This window comes from Danio rerio, chromosome 6, assembly GCF_052040795.2.
Source record: "Danio rerio strain M-AB ecotype USA chromosome 6, GRCz13ab, whole genome shotgun sequence".
In the NCBI taxonomy this organism is placed as follows: domain Eukaryota; kingdom Metazoa; phylum Chordata; class Actinopteri; order Cypriniformes; family Danionidae; genus Danio; species Danio rerio.
The window spans coordinates 8,658,844-8,682,364 of NC_141026.1; the positions used below are offsets into that span (position 1 = coordinate 8,658,844).

Sequence of the window (23,521 nt, forward strand, 5' to 3'; positions counted from 1 at the left end):
CCAGCATATGTTTTATGCAGCGGATGCCCTTCCAGCCGCAACACAACACTGGGAAACACCCATACACTCTTGCATTAACGCTGTGGCGACCCCGGATTAATAAAGGGACTAAGCCGACAAGCAAATGAATGAATGAATGAATTTTAATAACCCACTAATTGGCAAACAAGTTACTTAAAAGAAATTCGGTTAATTTTGTTACATTATACACTCTCAGAAATAAAGGTGCACGAGCTGTCACTGAGGTGGTACCTTTTCAAAAGGTAAACATTTGTACTTAAAGGGTCCATATTGGTACCTTAAAAGTGTACATTAGTACCTAAAAATTTTAAAAGGAACAATTTCTTTTTGGTACTAATATATACCTTTGAGGTATTGATATGGACCTTTAAGGAAAAGATGTGGAAAAGATACCGCTTCAGTGACAGCTCATAGCAGTAAATACAAATATGTAAATTCATAATATTGTGATTATGCAATAATACACGAGGAAAAATAAACTAAATTGAACAATAATAAATCATGATTTTCTTTTTTTTACAGAACATATATTGCTAAGGGTCTGTAACATCTTCTGATTTATGATAATGAGTGAGCCATTATTACAAAAATACATGTTTGGAAAATTATTTGTTAAAAGCTGAAAGAAATAATGACTCCGGACACTAAAAGTAAAGTACCTGCAATTGTAGAATCACCCATACATCAACATCTTTCATTAGTTAATGTTAGTTAATGTATTTTTTACACAAACTAATAACAAACAATACATTTATTAATGCATTTATGCGTAATTGATTGATGATTAATAATGCATTTATTAATCATAGTTCAACATTTACTAATGTATTACTAAAATCCAAACTCCTAACACCCGATACACTGAGTTAACTTTAATTCCATTATTTAACGTTAACTAAAATGAATAAATGCTGTATTGTTCATTGTTGATTTGTGTAAGTAAACACAGTTCAGAATTAAAACACCTCCCCAAAGGCAAGGGAAGATTGAGACGTGGACATGGAGCGCTCTCACCTAAACACAGTAATGTGGACGAGACGAGTGGCTATTGCTGTGTGGTCAGAGGGACTCTAGACCTGCGTGGAGTATGATCTGGTGAGTGAAGGTCGAGGACGAACACATGTCCTGGACTCTGAAGGACCGTCTAGACTGCGCTGGAGATGGAGCGACGCGAGTGGATGAGCACATCTGGAGGGACGGGGGCCAGGTATGGCTGATGGTCATGTGATGCCTGTGTATAAAACCCCTGGAACCTGCTGAGGACACAAAACACAGAGTTTCTGAAAGGGTGCAAGAAAAGCAGAGCACTGGGTCAAGGGGATGCTTTAGTTTTGAGGGATGCAGCGCTTGTTTAGAATCTCAGTCATTCAAGGTTACTATATACTGTCAGAATTATTAGCCCGTCTGAATATTTTCTTCCCCAATTCCTGGAATGTTCACTTAAAGGTTGTCTTAAGCTGTTTCAACAATAATAATAAAAACTTCCTGCAATGTTCTGGGAAGCTTAGTTTGTAATTTCTGGAAAAATTAAACAGAAAATGTTCACTAAAACAAAAACAATAGTCAAGTTCAAACAGGCTGCAAATCAGGAAAACACATATTTATCAGTTTGACAACATACTGTAAACATGGAGCCAGATCAGTCTCAATTATAATACCTCTACAGTTATAATATTCATTCATCCATTCATTTTCTTTTCGGCTTAGTCCCTTTATTAAACCTGGGTCGCCACAGCGGAATGAACCGCCAATTTATCCAGCACATGTTTTACACAGAAGAAGCCCGTCCAGCTGCAACACATCTCTGGGAAACATCATTATATTCATAATTTAGATTTTTTCCCTTCACTCTGACAAGATTGTTGTCTTTTAAGTTTAGTAATTTAATCAGAATAATATAGGCTGATAACAATTTAATAAGTGACTTCTATAGAATGGCAACGCAGTGGTGCAGTAGGTAGTGCTGTCGCCTTACAGCAAGAAGGTTGTTGGTTCGAGCCTCGGCTGGGTCAGTTGGCGTTTCTGTGTGGAGTTTGTATGTTCTCCCAGTGTTTGCGTGAATTTCCTCTGGGTGCTCCGGTGTCCCCCACAGTCCAAAGACATGCAGTACAGGTGAATTAGGTAGGCTAAATTGTCCTTAGTGTATAGGTGTGTGTATGGATGATTCCCAGAGAATTTTATTTGGTTTGTTGTTTATTTAGTTAGTTGGTTATTTATTTATATGTTTTTTTTGGTTGTTTATTTATATATATATTTATTTTTTTATCTATTTAGTTTGTGGTTAGGAAGTTTATTTATTTAATTTATTTATTTGGTTTGCTATTTATTTATTTATTTAGTTGGTTTATATATATATATATATATATATATATATATATATATATATATATATATATATATATATATGTATATATATATATATATATATATATATATATATATATATATATATATATATATATATATATATATATATATATATATATATATACATATAAATATATTTATGCAGTTAGGCTGTTGTTTATTTATTTAGTTTGTTGTTTAGTTAGTTAGTAAGTTTGTTACTTATTTAATTATTTATTTGGTTTCTTATTTATTTAGTTGATTATTTGTTTATTTATTTATTTGGTTTGTATGTTTTTTAATGATTTTTAGCTGGTTTATTTATCTATTTAGTTTATGGTTTAGTTAGTTAGTTGGTTTGCTTATTCATTCATTTAGTTAGTTTGTTGTTTAGTTTGTTGTATAGTTAGTTATTTCCTATTGATCACTGATCACTATTCTTAAATGTATTTATGTAAGATGAATATGTGTGCACATTTTGAAATATTTTTGCTTTTACTTTTGAATTGATGAATTGTGTATTAAATTTACTAACTGTGTTGTGCATTTAAGAATTTTATGAATGCAAATGTATTATTATTGAGACTGATCTGGCTCCATAGTAAATACACACAAATTCTCACAACACATGCATATCAAGAAACATCTTATAAACAGAGCTATTTGCAGGGTGAACTCAAAACTCACAAGTAGTGGCGGCTCTGTAGACAAGTGAAACAGTGACAACCTCAAAAACACCTAACTCAACTGTATAGTACATAATATCCTCATATCAGTTATCACATTCTAGATATATAACTCAATTTTTCACAGTTTAAAAAACCTTACATATATATGGTATTTAGACTTCATTCAGCTGAATACATACAGTTGATGGCAAAATTATCAGCCCTCCTGTAAAATTTGTATTCTTTTTTAAATATTTCCCAAATGCTGTTTAACAGAACAAGGATTTTTTTTTCCAATAATATATTTTTCTTTTGAAGAAAGTCTTGTTTCCTTTAGTTTGGCTAGTATAAAAGCAGTTTTTGAAAATTTTATAAAAATTTTTAAGGTCAATATTATTAGCAACTGGCTACAGAACAAACTTCTGTTGTCCAATGAACTGCCAAATTACCCTAACTTGCCTATAACCTAATTAACCTAGGCAAGTTAGGCTAATCATGGCTAAGTAATTCGTAGAAATGCATTATTAAAAAAAATTATATGTTTAGAAATGTGTTGAAAAAAATTCTCAATTAGCACTTCAACTTTAACAGTAAGCTAAACATTTTGACTTCATCTGTATGATTATTATTATTATGCATCAGAGTTAGCCGTTAGCACTCCACCCCTCCCCATCCTGGTATCCTTCTACCCGTCTCCCCTTACCTGAGGGCCACTTAACTTTTCGAGTGGACTCTCCACGCAGGGCATGGCCACCATGGGCATGTTGAGCGAGGGCTCGGGTCGCGGCGGTGGTGGCGGCAGCACAGGTGGAGGTAAACGTGGCACATGAGACTGAGTCTGCTGGAAGTTATTGATCACACAGGTGACCTGCAGGTCAATGGAGAAGAGTGTTAATAATTCATGATTAATGATAAACTTTGACATTTTGTCCATATGATGTACTTAATCAAGCTTGATGATTCAAATTCTGACTTAAAGTTTCTTTTATTCAACTAGTAATTTTTTTTAGACCGGAAATGACACAGGCTTCTCTCAAAAGATAATAAGAGGATGTACAAGAGGCATCATTGTGAAAAAAAAATTCTCATCTTTTATTTACATTTGAACAAAAACTTTAAGTCAGAATTTGCCAGGGGTATGAATCACTTGTCTGTATATTGGCATATTGCACAGCCCCAGCCTGGACTTGATTTAAGAGGATGAAGGATGGAGTGTAAAGCCAGTGGATTAGCTGCAGACTCACTAAGCACCTGAGGACTAGTATTAGCTGTTAAACAGGTATGTGTGACCTGTTTCACCCTCTGACGTGGCGTGAGACTTTGGCTGAGGCCCAATTTACTCTCTGTTTGTTTTAAATATAATACGCAGGAATAACAGGTAAAAATTCTGTCTTTTATTTGATGAATGTTTTATATAATATAAATTTTATTTATTATATTTATATAATATACAGTTGAAGTCACAATTATTCGCCCTCCTGTAATTTTCTTTTTCAAATATTCTCCAAATTATGTTTAACAGAGCAAGGACATTTTCACAGAATCCCCTATAATGTTTTTTCTTCTGGAGAAAGTTTTATTGGTTTTATTTTGGCTAGAATAAAAGCATTTTTTTTTAAACTCCATTTTAAGGTCAATATTATTAGCCCCCCTTAAGCAAAATTTTACTATAACTATCGTTATGCAATGATTTGCCTAATTACTCTTATTTGCCTAGTTTAGTTAAGCCTTTAAATGTCACTTTAAGCTGAATACAAGTATCTTAAAAAAAAAAAACTAATCAAATATTGTATTTTGTCATCATGGCAGAGATAACAAATTAGTTAATAGAAATGAGTTATTAAAACTATTATGTTTATAAATGTGTTAAAAAACCTCTTGTCGTTAAACAGAAATTGGGGAAAAATATACAGGGGGCTTATAATTTCATGTTTTCTATTTTGCATACAATGAATATTTTATCATTTAATCTAAAAACTGACTAACTATTTAAATATTTTTAGTTTAAAGTCAATCTTATCGTGTCGAATTTACAGCAATTAAATATGTTACTGTTATATATTCATAAGAAAGTGATGTAGATGATTAAATTGTGTAAATCCAACACAATTGTTTTTTTGTTCTCCCAACACATTTGCTGGAATTCAGTTTTATATTATGTGCATGTTTTTTCTCTTTAAAATAAATCTGTGTAATTAATATTACATTAAAACAAACTAATGCTGGTTGACAATTAATCACGACTAAAATCCAAAATCATTTGTTTTCACATAATATATACTGTATGTGCATATTCTTTATATTATCGTGCATATATGAATACACACACACACACAAACAAAGCTATACATAACGAATATTTATGAATGTATTGTATACATACTTACTTACTTCCAGAGCCATTATTTTGAAGTTGATATTTAGCCAGCTGCACCATATTGGTGTTTCGTAACATCTAGTTTTTATGTTTTTAGCCTAACGCTCAAGCCCCAAACCTAGAGGACCAGGACATACACACATACAGATAATGTAGCTTACCCAATTCACCTATACCACATGTCTTTGGACTGGGGTGTTGTATACATACAGTATATATTTTATTGAATATTATTTTATTTCTCATATATATGCACACGTATGAGTATTTTTATTTGTATAATAAACAAATAAATAAACCAACACAGTACACACAGATATATTATCCGAATAAAAAATTGCTGATTTGATTAATCATTGCCCAGCAGTAAAATAAACATTAATTGTTATCAAATTTTAGGGGTTGGACCAGTTATCAAATTATATTTATGGCTCACTGATTTTGCAGAAATATAAACCTTGTAGTACAAGGCCTTACAATCATACTGCATGCTCAAAATAATAATAATAATAATAATAATAATAATAATAATAATAATAATAGTAGAAGTAATAATAATAATAATAATAATAATAATAGCAATAATAATAATAACAAAAACAATAATAATAATCATATAAATAATAACAATAATAATAGTAGTAATAATAATAATAGTAATAATAATAACAAAAATAATAGTAGTAGTAAAAATAATAATAGTAATAGTAATAATGATAATAGTAATAATAGTAACAATAATAATAGTAGTAGTAAAAATAATAATAGTAATAGTAATAATAATAATAGTAATAATAATAACAATAATAATAGTAGTAATAATAATAATAATAATAAATAATAATAATATTAATAAATATATATCTAAAAATAATAATATTATTTTCAAGAGATGGGTTGCGGCTGGAAGGGCATCCGCTGTGTAAAACATGTGCTGAATAAGCTGGTGGTTCATTCTGCTGTGGCGACCCCAGATTAATAAAGGGACTAAGTCGAAAAGAAAATAAATGAATAATAATAATAATAATAATAATAATAATAATAATAATAATAACAACAACAACATCAACAACAATAACAACATCAACAACAATAACATCAACAACAATAATAACAATAATAATAATAATAATAATAATAAATGTTTTTACAATTATGAACAATTTATTTCAACTGTACATTTTTTATGAATTTTCCACTACAGCACGATGCTATATTACAGCACATACTGTAGTGGCTATGGCATAAGCACAGTATGTGCTAATATGAGATCCTCACCAGAAAAGCAGCGATGGCTCCTCCAGTCAGATATCCAGCTAACACATCAGACCAGTGGTTGCGATATTCAGCCACCCGCACGATGCCCACCAAAACAGCCAATGAGAGCAGAGTCAGGCAGAGAGTGGGTTTGGTCAGTCGTGTGCCTTTAGTCCTCCAGACCAGAGTCACATACATCTGCAGAGAAATACACACAGTAGTATGCATGAGTGCTGTACTGAATATACAGTTGAAGTCACCCCCCTTTGAATTGTTTTCTTTTTAAATATTTTCCAAATGATGTTTAACAGAGCAGGGAAATTTTCACAGTATGTCTGATAATATTTTTTCTTTTGGAGAAAGTCTTATTTGTTTTATTTTGGCTAGAATAAAAGTAGTTTTTCAAACTTTTTAAACACACTACTTTTGAGAAAGTAATCAAATGGTTTGTTACAACATTAAAATCCATCCTTGCAAAGGTGAAATAAATAATGACGGAGAAGTCAAAAATTTTTTTTTGATTGTTCATTCATTGCATATTACGGTATTTTTATTGGTGTGTTGGCCAATTTAAAGGCTAAGTGTATGTACCTAGGGCTATTTAGAGTGCTGAGATGTTCTGATGTTACAGGTCACTTATTTTTTATTTCTTTGTTCCAACTTCCTAGTGGCCTTTAACCTACGTTTTGTAAGAGGCTAAATTATTATATGCATTTGTTTATAAGGCAAAGCATGTTTTTTTGACTCAAGATGATTGTGGATGATTGTGAAATTTGCACCTCACAACATTTGTGAGGTGCAAATGTTTCTCTGTGTCGAGTTTTTTCGCTGGTATTTTGTTTTTTCTGAACGCTTCCTAAATGTACAAGTGGCTCAAACTCGCTCATTTTGAGGCAGGAACTGGCGGACGTGCAACAATTTTAACTATGAGGTTAACACAAAACAAAACTTTGCATCCGGAGCTCCTTCACGGGACTCCACACTTGTAAACAATCGCTCCTCTCGGTGCCGCCCAGACTCGTCAGCACCACCAAGCCGACCAATACCAGAGCTTGCGCTACGCGTCAGTGCGACGTGTAGTTACATTTTTTGAGAGGTGCAAGTCAGCTACGCCGACGGCCACGGCGTAGGGCTATGCGTCAAAACCCAGGCTGTGCCGTAGCATACGCGTGCGCTTGACGCAGAAGTATAAATCAGCCTGTAGTTAGGCAGAAACCCAGTTCGAACCGCTGTGGTTTAAAACCCATTCTTACAGTTTGTTATAAATAAATAATGTTAAAACACATTTAAACGACTTATTTACGAAAAAGGCAAAAGAGCTGTGTGCATGTGCACATTTGAATAATGTCGGGCTATAATCGGGTTCGGGCTTAAAAAAAGCTTTGTGGGGCTCCGGCCGAATTCTGTCGGGCTCAGGCCCTATCTAATCATTTTGATTGTCATAGACTAGGGATGTAACGGTTTCAGAATTTCACAGTACGATAATACCTCGGTATGAATGGCACGATACGGTATTGAATTATTTTAATTATTGAATAATTTACAGGAAAAACAAAACTAATGAAAATACCCCCAAAAAAGTGCCAAAAGTGTTTATTTACCTTAGCACAGAACATATCAATGACATACAAATTAGCCATCTATCTGTAAGTTTTAAAACAGGAACATCAATTTTTCAATTTTAATAACAAAAAACTATTAAACCACATAAAAGAAATATAGTTTCAATTTAGTATTGTTGAAAACTCATCACATACAACATTCAATCACTCACTCACTTAGATAGAGATGGGTTTTGTAAGGAAAATTATCATATAACTATAATCTGGTAAAAGCTGAGATCTCTGGGCATGTCCCCTGCAACAGAAAAAACACTCTCATTTGGGACTGAGGTTTCTGGGACAGAGATATGACTTGGCCCAGGTTGACAGCAGTGGGTAACGTTGTGCTATGTCTTTCCACCACTTGAGAGGACAAGCCATAAGTGAGATAGAGGTCTCTTTGCAGTACAAGTCAATGTCTGCATCAATCTAACAAGTGTGCTGTGTTCTGCAGTCCCCATGACTGTTTTTAGTCGTATTCCCCGACTTATATTTCACCACAGTCTGGCAGTGCTTGCATACTGTTTTTTTCTTTGTCTGTCACCTTTTCTACTTTTTCGTATCTTTTCAAAAAGAAACCGAAATGCTTCCACACATCTGATTTAAAACCCGCTTTAGGTTCGATCATTTCCAGCTCTTTTTCTTCCCCGCTACTAGCAACACACTCCATTTCCGCATTACTGGATCTGTAGTGACAATAGACCGCAAAGGATGATGGCCACGCCTAGGCTGATGGGAATTGTAGTTCCCGCTACCTCCCGTTTGCTTCATTCGCCTGAGCAAACTTTTCTCATAAATATAGTTTAATTGAGTCATGCGCCTACGGTAATATTGAAAAAAATTACTATTGCAGTATGACGGTATTTACAATATTGTTACACCCCTATCATAGACCAATAATTTTCTTTTAGAAACATAAAAAATCTTTAGGATATGTTGAGAATCCAAGACACGGGTTTTGCTGAGCATTCAGATATGCTGGTCAGCGTCAGCCGAACATTCTGAATCATCATCATTTTGCAGTATCTAGAGGAGTAAGATGCTCTGTCATCTCTCATGACTGAATCAGAGCAGAGGATGACAGTGATTTCTCTCGGAGATCTTGTCCTGGATGAACTCACCACCGTGTAGACAGCCGAGTACATGCTGAGCGCAGAGTCCTTCGATGGGAAGGATTTGCGTGCGGAGGCGATGAGGTATGGGTTGCCGGTACAGGCGCGGCGCTCTGTGATGTACTGCATTGGGGAATGACAGCCCAGTGCTGTGTAGTTCGGCCGACATGTAGACAGGAAGTGAGGCGTCTGGTTTCCTGTCACTACCTGCCCTGCATTAGCAAAGATGGTGGTGGTGAAGAGGCCAAAGGAATAAACACCTGAGAGGAAGAGGAGGGATTTGATTATCTCATGTTACTACTGTACTAGACTTTCTGGAATATTTGATTCTGATTGGTTAGTTGTGACATTGTAAGGTATTTTATACTTGGATAACAACTGCTGAATTTAATCTATAATCATCTTGACTGTCAGTGAATACATTCACATTTAAATACATAAAGTTGATGTCAAAATTAAAAGCAAGGCAAGGAATTTTTCACACCATGTCTGATAATATTTTTTCTTGTGGAGAAAGTCTTATTTGTTTTATTTTGGCTAGAATAAAAGCAGTTTATATATAAAAAAAAATTAAAAAAAAACATTGTGATGTCAATATTATTATCCCCCTTAAGCAATTTTTATTTTTTGATTGTCTACAGAACAAACCATCACTATACAGTACAATGACTTGCCTAATTACTCTGACTTGCCTAATTAACCAAGTTACGCCTTTACATGTCACTTTAAGCTAAATACTAGCATCTTAAAAATCTCTAGTAATATATTATTTACTGTCATCATAACAAAGATAATATAAATCAGTTATTAGAAATGAGTTATTAAAACTGTTATGTTTAGAAATGTGTTGAAAAAAACTTCTCTCCGTTAAACAGAAATTGGGCAAAAATATACGGGAGGGTGGGGGTGGGGTTGTGGGGAGGGGAGTTTAGTTATAATAATTCAGGAGGTCTTATAATTCTGACTTCAACTGTTATATATAAAATGTATATAATATAAATAATATGTATAATATTTAGGTTAGTGTATGCTCCATTCAGCCATTTTCTGCAATAATGGATGTACTTTACTCACAAGCCTTCTCTGCCAAAAATACTTGGATTTTTTTGTATTTTTTCTAGTTCAAATATCTAAAAATTCTTAAATCAAGTTTTCTAGACAAGGAAAATAAACTAATTTTAAGAAAGAATATCCAATAACCCTACAATTCTGAACAGTAGTGTACTAACACACACTCACACATACACTGCCAGACAAACGTCTTGTCGCCTATCAAGGTTTTAAGAACAGCAAATAATAACTGGACTTCTAGTTGATCATTTGGTATCAGAAGTGGCTTATATGACAGGCAAAGGCCTCCAGATTACACTTATATTACCAAAATAAAATATGATCATGCCTTGATTTTTAATGATTTAATTAGGACAGTAAGGCCAGACTTAGCTTAGACAAAAGTCTTGTTGCATAACAGAAATAATGTACAGTATACAATATAAAGTCATGGTGCAGTGGAGAAAGAATGAATATTGTGTTTGACTCCCATGAGCTTGGAGGACTCAAATAACTTATTAATAAAGTCATCAGAAACGACAAAGAAAGCTTTCCTGCAGGACTCCCAGAGTTTATCAAGATTATTTGGATTCATCTTCAATGCCTCCTCCATCTTACATTAGACATGCTCAATAATGTTCATGTCTGGGGACTTGACTGATTTCTGTGAGAATCTTGGGTCCATGCTGGTTCCAATAGGCCTTCTGCAGTATTTGTGATGATTGGGATGCAGTTCAACAGATGATTCATCAGAAAAATCGACCTTTCCAAATGATCGACTAGAAGTAATTATTTGTTGCTCCTACAACTGTGATCAAGGACAAGACTTTTGTCAGATAGTGTACACACAGACCAGTTATTAAAATGCCAAAGGATTTGAAATAATACAGGATAGCAAAAGTTGGATGCTGAGTGTCCAAAAGATCAACAGCATGAATATAAAGTCTAAGAATTAAGAAGAATCGCTTACCGAGGAAGCGGACGATACGTCTGAGCAGCGGATTGAAATAGCAGCAGTCAGCTGTAACGATTGTCTTCTCCTGCGAGGCCTCAGGTTTAGTGAAGAAAGATGCCAGCTCTCCCAGCAGAATCTGCACACACACACACACACACACACACACACACACACACACACACACACACACACTCAAATGAGATTTCTCAGGTGCATATGGCTTACTGAGAACAGAACTCGGGGGAACCGCAATATTTATTTTCCTTAAACTGATTAAACGGATTGGCAAACATACGAGGCAGCATTTGTCATTGTCAAGATTTGCTCGTGTTTCAATTCAAGGGTTTACGAGAAATTTACCATAAAGATAACATCTCATTTTCAATCCCATGAATATATAAGTGACAAATCCAGCATCACAGCTGAGACATGTTAGAAATATGTTCAATATGCACTATTATGGGGCGGCATTCATAAAAGATGAATCCACACAGATGGGAAAGCAACACCACACGCTAACTGAAGGGGGCAACTATAAAGAAAAGATAGTTTTTAACTCTAATGTAAAATAAAGCAATAAGCTTTATTTTAGTCAATAATAGTTTAATGATGTCAGAGGTGTATGTTTAAAGAGTAACAGCTTCTAGCTCAGATTTAAGCATCCAACTATTCATTTTACAAATTTCTGAAGTTATTAAAAATGCACCATAGATTAAAGCTGGTGTACACTGTAAAATATTCTGGACTCCACACAATCGATTATTGTGTTGGGACAACATGAAGGAATTAAGTTAACTTATTTATTTATTTTATTTGTTTATCAAATTTAAGTGGATTGAACATAAAACAATTAGGCTGTTCCTCTCCAAAACTCAAGAATTGAGTTGCTTTAAGTTATTTTAAGTAAGTAGTTCGAACAAACATAATTTTAAAGTCTAAATGGTTATTTTTTTCTGTTTTGACAATGGTTTTCAGTAAAGAATTCGTTAAAATTGCCATAAGGATTAGCCATCAAGAATATTGTGTACACTTACATATTTTTGTTTCTACAAATAAAATAAATAATTAATTCATAACAACATTCATCACAAGTTTATTTGCTAATCTGACATTATAAGATTATTTGTTTTCAGGGATCATTTCTATGACTTTCCTGTTTTTTTTCAGCATGTTTCTTGTGCCAGTTGATTTTCTTTTCATAAGTAATATAGCAGCGAAATAATTTTTTCGGTAGCACTTTCAAATAATGGTCCATTACTTAAGGTATTTACTAAAATGAACAAATTATTAATGATACATTTATTACAGTATTTATTTATCTTTTATTCAACCCTTTAACTGCCCCACCAAAAACAAAACAAACAAATTTGGATTGCTTTGTTTAAACTCCTAATGTCGCTAGTTAACACACTCAATTCTTTTTTTTTTTCAACACATCCCATAATTTAAAAAATATCAACCTCTACCAAATGGTTAATATGTCAGTTTATGGTAACCGACCTTAATACATACGTATACTACGAAAAAACAGAAAATATAAAGTGTGATTTATTTAAAAACAATCAAAATTAAACATTCTGAATACTAAATCACCTTTATTTTTTGAAGTATGCTGTGAAATATTTCAGATTCTCATTTAACATGCTTTCTTGCCTTTTGTTTTATACAATAAAACCAAAATCAAGTGTAGTAGTGCAACAGAATTATGCTTGTTTGATTTTCTTTGTAAACCAACAATGCTGTGAGTAAGCCATTACTTAAAATAGTCATTCTTTAAACTACTTTAAAAGTCATTATTTAAAACAGTCAAAATATGGTCAACCATTTGGTAGAGTGGGCAGTTAAAGGCTTAATAACATTAGTTCATGGTAACTCACAGTGCATTAACAAATGTTAACAAGAACAACTTTGGATTTGAATAATGCATTAGTTAATGTTGATCTCACTATTAATAAATGCCTAAACTAACATTAACAAATGGAGCATTATTCTAAGGTGTTGCCTTTGTTTCAAATATGTTAATTTAAACATGAAAACATATACATCCTATTCAAGTCTGCATCATCACACATTATTACATAATTTGTTTTTAAGACAATCTTTTCAATTTGAATAAATTAAATCCCATGCAAGTTTAATTATCACATACAATTAAATAATAATATTTAATATTAATAGCAATATAAACAAAAATGAAAATATATTTATATCTAACATTATATTGTTTATCAACACAAATTAACCCTGATTCTAACTTCAAAAATTATAACTTCAGGAAAACTTGACTCTCATTTTTGGATTTCTATCTTCGATTTGATATTTCAATCATCTACTATACTTTATACCCTTATTCATTTTAATCTGAATAAGTTTTCATCTGAAATGACATGCTCAACTCAGGCTCATTCTGAAAACGCACCCCTATATACATTTCTAGAGAGCGGAAAATATGTCCCAGGAGTTGTTTTTTTTTTTTTACAGTTTTTGTTTTCGCAAATTCACCAGAGGCCGCTGTGTACGCTTTTTCAGATCTCAAATTAATCTTGTGAGTGCCATTCGCACCTGCTGTTACCCTGTATATCCTGTATATAGAGGCCGCTGTCGACTGATTGACTGACTGACTGACTTACTGATCGACTGACTCACCCTCCTCCTTCCCTAAACCCAACTGATAGTGTTTTCAAAAGCACCAGTTGACCCGCCCATCCACTTCCCTAAACCCAACTGATAGTGTTTTCAAAAGCACCAGTTGACCCGCCCATCCACTTCCCTAAACCCAACTGATATTGTTTTCAAAAGCACCAGTTGACCCGCTTATCCACTTCCCTAATCCCAACCGATAGTCTTTTCAAAAGCACCAGTTGACCCGCCCATCCACTTCCCTAAACCCAACTGATAGTGTTTTCAAAAGCACCAGTTGACCCGCCCATCCACTTCCCTAAACCCAACTGATAGTGTTTTCAAAAGCACCAGTTGACCCGCTTATCCACTTCCCTAATCCCAACCGATAGTCTTTTCAAAAGCACCAGTTGACCCGCTTATCCACTTCCCTAACCCCAACCGACGGTGTTTTCAAAAGCAATTTAGAAAAAGAAAAACCCTCGCGGCAGCCTGACTTTTACCACATTTTTAGATTTTACCACACTCTCACCCTGTTATTTACTTTTTTATTTTATTTTTTGGCTTTTAGTTTTGTTTAATTTGCTTTCTGGAACTGTTCTTCAGGAAACTCCAACCCTGTTGTCGCGGTCAACTCCACTCCACATCAAAAGTCCGCCGATGTACGCAGCGAGCCACTGGACAAACTGGGAAAAGTGAGAAAGCTGTCAAAAACAGAGGTAAGCACAAAAAGGAATGGCGTCATACCACCCCGTATTGTTCGTTTTAAGGATGAAATGCAGCTATACGTATCTCTGGCTACATAATTCGCAATCTCCAGAAATGTATACAGGGCTTCATTTTCATAATGAGCCTATATATGTTGCAACATACTCATCATAGGTGCTGTGATTTCAAGTTAATAATTACATATACAGCAATTGCATTTAATGCATTCAAAACAAATTATATCAATATCAAGAAACCAACATTAAAGCCTGAGACGGAAAATGCTCTCTTCAATGCAGAAGCAGACAAGCAAAACACTACTACATTTAGTGAGGCACAGTTTGCCATGGCGTTCAGTGTCTGAGTTAGTTACACTTGTGAAAGGTTTGTGTGTTATCTCAGACAGCAGAAGTGTGGTGCTTGATCTCCCAATGAGACACCTTTTATATGTTACTTAACCTAAACGAAAAGTCTTTAAACTGTTTAACCTCAACGGACATGAAGATCCAGGTCAGCATGTACCTGCTGTTCATCCGCTGTCTAATGGCTAATTTTTATGAGTTCACGAATGCCGCTCTCACTACAAGGGAAAAATGTAAATTACTCACAGACATAAAAGCCTGAATTTCCGAGTAACCTTCAAATGTTTAGTGATGCCGAATGATATTTTGTGGGGCACATTGTGGCGTTTGAGGGCTCTTGTATTGCATATATAATAGAGAAGGTGAAATTAGACAGACAGAGGAAGAGAAAGAGGGAGAGAGAATGAATATTTCACTAGAACATCATCCTTGACATATTGGAGAGCTCTGAAGCTGCAGTGTTGAAGCCGTACTGATACTGGCATCCATTATGCTTTCAAATCCTTAACGCACATCACGATTATAACACATCTGCTCTCAAGAGTTTCAAAACTCCCGGAAAACTGTCACACGCAAATACATAAAACATTCAGAGGTCGCTGAAAGCACAAGTGTCGAACTTTAAAGGAGCTCAAAAAGCACTTTTTTTAAGAGAGTTCAGTCGCAGACACATTAGGGCTGTTTTTTGCTGGTAGTTCCTACAATAAAATAAAGCAGAGTAAAAACTGAGTATCGAGTGAATAAAGCGTATGTCATTTATTTATTCTCATGTCGCTCCAAACTGATATGACTATTCTCATACTAATCTAAGGGTGCTTTTACACCTACACTTTTGTTTCGGAACCTGTCTAATTTGCCCAGTTAGCACGGTTCATTTGGCATATGTGAACAGGACAATCCCGCTCTGTTCCGCACCAAAGTAATCGCTCCGAGATCGCTTGAATGAGGTGGTCTCGACTCGATTGAAACGAACCCTGGAGCGGTTCGATTGCCGTGAGAAAGCGATCCGATCTGAGCGCGGTTATATCACAGTGTTTTATGGATATGTAATAGGCTTATGGCTATATGAAGAGAGAATTATGAGTATGGCAGGAAGTTTCGCGAGTCTCCGGATGCCCGCAAACGAGTGATGATCTCCCGATAATCTCGCGTCTCCCTCCCGGTTCTCTCTGAAATTTAAATTCTCTCTGAATTTATTTTAGGTTTTAGTATACTGTACACAGTGGTGGAAAGAGTATTGAAAAATCATACTTGGGTAAAAGTATCATTACTTCCCCAAAAACGTAACGCGAGTGGAGTAAAAGTATCTGTTGTAAATTTTACTCAAAGTATGAGTAAAAAGCAGCCCTTTTAAAAGTACTCAGGAGTAGTGAGTATTACGTTGTGAAAGCTGATGCGTTTACATGTAATTTGTGGATGTGTGTAAACGTAACATTCTGTAGTGCATTTAGTTATTGCCCAGCAGGCACACAACGTCATAAGACATTAATATTAGGTTAAATTGAGGTCGTGATGTCAGATGACCAAAATTCAATGTCTAGTTAGCGTTTAAGGACAACGTTATTTTGATGTCCAACAATGACCTCAAATGACGTTGATATTTGGTTAATTTTAGTTTGTGTTAGAATGTGACCAAAATTCAACGTCAAGCCAACATCTTAAACCAACGTCATATCGACAACAAATACTGACATTTATTCATCAGGTGTGGTAATCAACCAGTCAAAATATATGGAAGACGCTCAGTGTCATTCACACAATAACACACAAAAAAATAAAATAATGCAATAAAGATTACTTATCAACATAAAACTGTAAATGTACTGTAAAACGTTACTATAATATAACACAAAACTGTGATCACTGAGGAGAAAGACTAAAAAGAACCATAGTAATATCAAGAAAAAGGCATGAAGAATCAAGTGTCATGCAGGGAATTCCAGGAAACTTAATTCTCTGTTATTAACCTTTTATATTAAGGAAACGCTCTGTTAAACAGGTTATGGTTGAAATTAGGGTTATTTTAAAAACTATTTTACTTTTTACTCAACACTTTATTCATTTATGCAAACAAGAGGATTTTAACAATCATTTAGCAACTTGTAGTAGTGCTCATGGTTACAACACAAAATGCATTACTCTCATGGAAAACCTATTTTACGAACAAATAAAGTCGGAATTATTCGCCCCCCTTTGATTTTTTTTTTCTTTTTAAATATTTCCCAAATGATGTTTACCAGAGCAAGGAAATTTTTACAGTATGTCTAATAATATTTTTTCTTCTGGAGAAAGTCTTATTTGTTTTATTTCAGCTAGAATAAAAGCAGATTTAAATTTTTTAAACACCATCTTAAGGTCAATATTATTAGCTCCTTTAAGTTATAATTTTCTACAGAACAAACCATCATTGTACAATAACTTGCCTATTTACCCTAACCTGCCTAGTTGCCCTAATTAACCTAGTTAAGCCTTTAAATGTCACTTAAAGCTGTACAGAAGTGTCTTGAAAAATATCTAATCAAATATTATTTACTGTCATCATGGCAAAGATAAAATAAATCAGTGATTATAAATGAGTTATAAAAACTATTATTTTTAGAAATGTGTTGAAAAAATCCTCTTTCTGTTGAACAGAAATTGGGGTAAAAATAAACAGGTTGTCTAATAATTCAGGGGGCTAATAAATCTGACTTCAACTGTATATGTGTTAGTCAATTTTAGTTTTTTTGGAGGTGATAATGCTATCATCTGTTCTGAAACCTGTTTTTAAAAGTTTGCATATTTAGGCCGCCAAAAGTGACAATGAACCTGCAATTGTGTAGGTAATAATGACACAACTGCTCTATTTGCTGAACTATCCTTTCAATTCATCTGAGCTGAAACGGCCAAATTATACGATCAGTAACATTCTCTGCAAGCATTTTGCTGTAAGAAGCATTTGCTACACACAGCAAGATGTTCTCATGGTTCAGCGCTAACAGCAAACCCCCAAGGCAACATCACCCTCGCTAAACAGACAGGAGAGAGTTGTCAGTGTCGCTTCATATGAATTAAGACACAATGTTTAACTTGTCCTTTGGAAGCCGAAGCAAGAAAGGACACAAAAACATGGTCTTTAGAGTGGATTAATGGAAGCTGTTGAGGTGAAGTGCTTACATGTTTAATTGATGAATTTTCTCTGCTGACTCTGAATATTTTGAGGGAAGGACAGACTAAGGAAAAGATTGGGACAAGGATTTCAAAGCGAAAAGAGATGGAGAGAAAGATCGATAGCAAAGCCAAACCACCAAAAAAAAAAAAAAAAATGGAAAGAAAGATGAAGTTAATGGAAAATCTGTCTGTTTTCTGAGGAAATCATACAGCGCATGAACATTGTTGGCAGAGATGTTTGTCGTAGCTGGAAATGCTGTCAAATCAAAAACATCTAGCGGAAAAGAAAAGTACCCAAATATGCAGGCACTTAGCGATGCTGAAAACTTCAGGTGTACAAAGAGTCAGACAGACAGTTAAAGAACATACAAATACAATTATGCCATGATTCAAAAAGCTCTGCAAATCATATAATAAAATTAATATTATTATTAGTTAAGGGTAAAAATTACATACAAATCGCATCAAAATAAAAGTTTGTTTTGACATCACTTAAGTGTGTATGTTTTTATTTATTAAGTAGTACTGTTTATATAAATACACACAGGCATGCAAATATTTGTATATTTATCTATCTATCTATCTATCTATCTATCTATCTATCTATCTATCTATCTATCTATCTATCTATCTATCTATCTATCTATCTATCTATCTATCTATCTATCTATCTATCTATCTATCTATCTATCTATCTATCTACAATAAAAATTGATTAGATAATATTTTACTAATTATTTTGCAAGACACTATACATCTTAAAATGCAATTTAAAAATGTAACTAATGAGGTTAACTTAAGTTCCAGTTTTTCTCAGTGGCTTTAGTGCATTTCTCACAACACTATTCACATTTGCACAACAGTTAATGCATTTCTCAAAACAATTAGTACAAATTGCAAAACCTAGCTGATAACCTGCAAAAGCGTGTCACTTGCTCAAAATGGATAGCTCATTGCTCAAAAGCAATAAAAGTGTCAGTGTCATCAAGATGAAAAGTCCTGACACCATTGCTGATGAACAAGACAGTCAAATGACTTTGTCATGTTTTCATTATGACAGTTTACTCAGATGTTGGTGACACTTCCTGAAAATGCTCAAGACAGCACTATATACTATTTGCACAGCCATCTGAAAACTACAGTAAAGTTAGACATCGCTGAATTTAGTGAGGTATCTGAGTACAAGACACTGAATATATTTCACATTTTTACTGCATTTGCTTTTTGTAATTCTAATTTATTCGCAGCATTGTTCAAAATAATAAATGCACCCTTATTTACAACAAACATGAACTCCCTTTGAGAAGAGCTGTGCACAACTGTAAACAACAATTTTGCAGTACATACTGGAACTGAACCTACAACACACACAGCTCTGTAAATCTATCATGAAATTAGTCAATTTAGAAGACATTTTTAGAAAAAAAAAAGAATAAAAATCTTTATAAAATTGGCTTGACAGATTTCGACAACTAGTTCAACATTTTTGTATGTAATGACTCAAGTGGGTGTCGCAGTGGCGCAGTAGTGCTGTCGCCTCACAGCAAGAAGGTCGCTGGGTCGCTGGTTCGAACCTCAGCTCAGTTGGCGTTTCTGTGTGGAGTTTGCATGTTCTACCTCGTAGGATGTGTTCTACCGCGTGGGTTTCCTCCGGGTGCTCCGGTTTCCCCCACAGTAAAAAGACTGTTTGTCCGAAGTGTATGAGTGTGTGTGTGTGAATGTGTGTGTGGATGTTTCCCAGAGATGAGTTGCGGCTGGACGGGCATCCGCTGAGTAAAAACTTGCTGGATAAGTTGGCAGTTCATTCCGCTGTGGCGACCCCGGATTAATAAAGGGACAAAGCCGACAAGAAAATGAATGAATGAATGAATGACTCAAGTGATGAAACAATTCACAAGTTGTTTGCAAGTTTGGTACATTTCTCACGACACTATTTACATTTGCACAACAGTTAATGCATTTGTCAAAACAAAGTCATTTGTGCACATCCTAGTAGCAGTTTCTCATTCCTTCCAACAAATTGCAAATGCTTTTGGACATGCTTTAACTGCTTTCATACAACTCTCTGCTGTTTTATAACATTATCATTTGCTCATGTCATGTCAGTCAAAATGAACTAAACGTGTGAATGCTGAATAGTCATTCCAAATAAGACTAATAGTCCTCATTTCATTACTTGAGTCATTACATACAACAATGTTGAACTAGTTTTCAAAATCTGTCAAGCTAATTTTATAATCTAATTTCTAAAATTTGAACAATTTGATGAATGATTTACAAACCTGTGTAAGTTGTAGGTTCAGTTCCAATATGTACTGCAATATTGTGTACAGTTGTGCACAAAGGAAGCGTTGTCTGTTGTAAATAAGCCTGCATTTATTCTTTAGCACAATGCTGTGAATTAATTAGAATTGCAGAGAGCAGATGCAGTTTACAGATAATCGGGTCTTTCTATTCAAAGTCATGGGGAATGTAGTTCCTTTGTTGTAATTTAATGATTACATTTGCTTATGCTGATTACGATAAAACTGTGATATCAACAGATACTTGTATTGTACAACTGATAACATCAGAGATTTTGGTCATTTTGCCATGAGACTTAATATTGAAATACTGTAAATAAAAGGAATGAATACAACTTCTGGATCCTGAATGTGGCGCACTATTATGCGTAAGCTCATAAGATGGACCAAAGACAGGATGGGTTTTTTACATCAGATGGGATGCCAGCAGTACTTGAACCACCAACTGTTATTTTACCCAGAAAGCTGGCAAAAGGGTCTAAATCCATAATGAAGATACAGCAGGCAGCCAGAAGATCTGTGCACGAGGACAAAATTAACTTTATTCTGCCATTTGATAAAGGTTAAATTAAACGAGGACAGGCATTGTGCAAATTCATTACACATCATTGAGGATGCCTGACACATATACACAGAAAACAATAGGTGATTTGCTCTGTAATTGTTTATTGAGGTTGTGTAAGAAAAGACCCGAATGCGTTTGATTCATTTAGTCTGCAAAATTTACATAAGCTTGTCTGGGAAATCCTGTCCTGACTGAACAGTGCTTAAGAAATAACCTAAATGTCAGCGAAAAAAAATTGCCTCTATTCTACTACACTGCATCGACTCTGTAATCATGCAAATACTTCATGTTTGGGTTGAATAAAGCATAATGTGTTTTTCATTCATTAATTTATTTTCCTTCGGCTTAGTCCATTAAATATCAGGGGTCGCCACAGCAGAATGAACCGCCAACTATTCCAGCATATGTTTTTACGCATCGGATGCCCTTACAGTCACAACCAGTACTTTGAAACAACCATACACTCACCCACGCCAACACAGGGAGAACATGCAAACTCCACACAGAAATGCCAACTGGTCTAGCCGGGACTCAAAGCGACCTTCTTGCTGTGAGTTGACAGTGCTAAACACTGAGCCACCATGTCGTTCTGTTTTTTTTAATAATTTACTTTTTTCAGTTTACACAATTTTAACATCCTTTTAACGTCCCATTTCCCTTCCCCTCCCCAGCAGCATCAGTTACAGTAATTAGATGTTGCTATCATAAATCCAGTAAACACAAATTAATAATATAAACTCAAAAACAAACAAACAAACACACAATTAATAATAATAAAAAAAATAAATGTTTTTTTTTTTCTCTACATTAAATCATGCGGTAACACTTAAGAATAACTATCCATTATAACTAGTTAATAGTCCACCAATAAACTGTTAGTTAACGAGTTATAAATGACTTGTTAAATAAAAGTTAATAGTTTGTTAATTATAGCTGTACCTTATAGATAGCCAATAGATAACTTACAAGCTGTCAGTTAACAAATTATAAATGAAACATTTGTAATTATTCCTGGACAAGCGGTTAGTAAATCACTTACTAAAGACTTGTTAAGTATCAGTTAATAAACAAATAAAAATCACATCAAATTTCTGTACCTTGAACTTGTTCTATCCATTTGCTGTTCTACAAAGTTTCACTGGTGTTAGTAGATGGTTAACACACTATAAACATCTGATCTTTAAAGTGTGGGTTAATATATTAATTAAGTGTTACTTATTAGTATGTTATTGGGACGTTATTCTAAAGTTGCAACTATTACTCATTTACTAACAGTTAATAAATAAAGAATAGCAGCAACTTTAGAATAATGTCTCAATAACATATATAAACTATTAACTGATACTTGAAGTCTTTAGTAAGTCATTTACTGACATCTTGTTCATGATCTATTATTACTAGTTTGTTAGGTATAGTTATAAATCATTACAATTCAGTTAAAAAGTCATTTATAACTTGTTAACTAACAGCTTGTAAATTATCTGTTGGCTATCTATAAGACACAGCTATGAATAATTAAACTATTAACTTTTATTTAAGAAGTCATTTATGACTCATTAACTAATGGTTTATTAATGATCTATTAACTAGTTATAACGGATAGTTATTCTAAAGTTTTACCAATCATGCTAACGTATTCTCTCACATTAAACATACAAAAAAGACCATTTAAATTGGTCTCATATTGCTCTATTAAAATTATGCACACCAACTAGCAGTTAATCAAGTAGTAATTAGTCTCAATTTTGAAAGCAGATCCACATCAGTTTCTTAAACAGGTGGTCAGCACTCCTCCATGCTGATGACTATCCAAAAGCACACCATGCAGTGATGATCTGTCAGTTTAACAGCAGAAATAACCATGGTTTACAGAGCAGATGATATAACACCACCATCAGTACTGGACATTTCACCCGCAGTGCACTGCCCCAGGCACTGGCCCACTTCTGTTCTGCTAAACCAATTCTCTTGGTAGACTAAGCACTCGTAATATACTGTCCAGTCTATAGTGAAACTGAACAATATTAATAATTCATTGAACACTTCATGTACCTTAAAGGAACTGTTTGAAATGGTGCAAGTTCATCATTCCTAGAGAGAACGGTTTGCTACTTTCTAGACCTGCTACTCTTTATTATACTAAGGGACAGATTTACATAGTTTGCACTAGCACAATAGTATTAAGATTTACTAAAAGGCAGTAGCTACTCTTTAAAAACATATGTGGTAATTAATAGTTCCATTTATTTTTGGTTGTGAATGACATTATGGGACGTTCTATTTCACATTATATTATTTCAAACTACTAATATGTCAATAAAAGTCACTGTGTTAAACTGTAGAGTTGAAAAACGTCGACAGAGCAGAGATGCTCTGTCGACGTTTTTCAACTCTACAGTTTAACACAGTGACTTTTATTGACATATT

At 34.2% G+C, this 23,521-nt stretch overlaps 1 protein-coding gene across 10 annotated transcripts in view; it reads right to left on the reverse strand.

Moving 5' to 3' along the window:
- Positions 1 to 526: 526 nt before the first annotated feature.
- The window catches only part of plppr2b (phospholipid phosphatase related 2b), a 157,191-nt gene continuing 134,196 nt past the window's right edge, over positions 527 to 23,521 (reverse strand). For 5 of the 10 annotated variants that reach the window (XM_087256589.1, XM_087256588.1, XM_087256591.1 and 2 more), the window contains 5 exons: positions 11,403 to 11,523; positions 9,392 to 9,642; positions 6,691 to 6,867; positions 3,755 to 3,903; positions 527 to 1,274 (listed from right to left, as the gene is read on the reverse strand). In XM_087256589.1, the coding sequence (XP_087112715.1) occupies positions 1,166 to 1,274; positions 3,755 to 3,903; positions 6,691 to 6,867; positions 9,392 to 9,642; positions 11,403 to 11,523 (807 nt within the window). In that variant the 3' untranslated portion in view covers positions 527 to 1,165. Of the gene's footprint in view, positions 1,278 to 3,738; positions 3,904 to 6,690; positions 6,868 to 9,391; positions 9,643 to 11,402; positions 11,524 to 23,521 lie in introns of all 10 variants that reach the window. The other 5 variants (XM_087256585.1, XM_087256586.1, XM_087256584.1 and 2 more) reach the window with 2 other exon arrangements.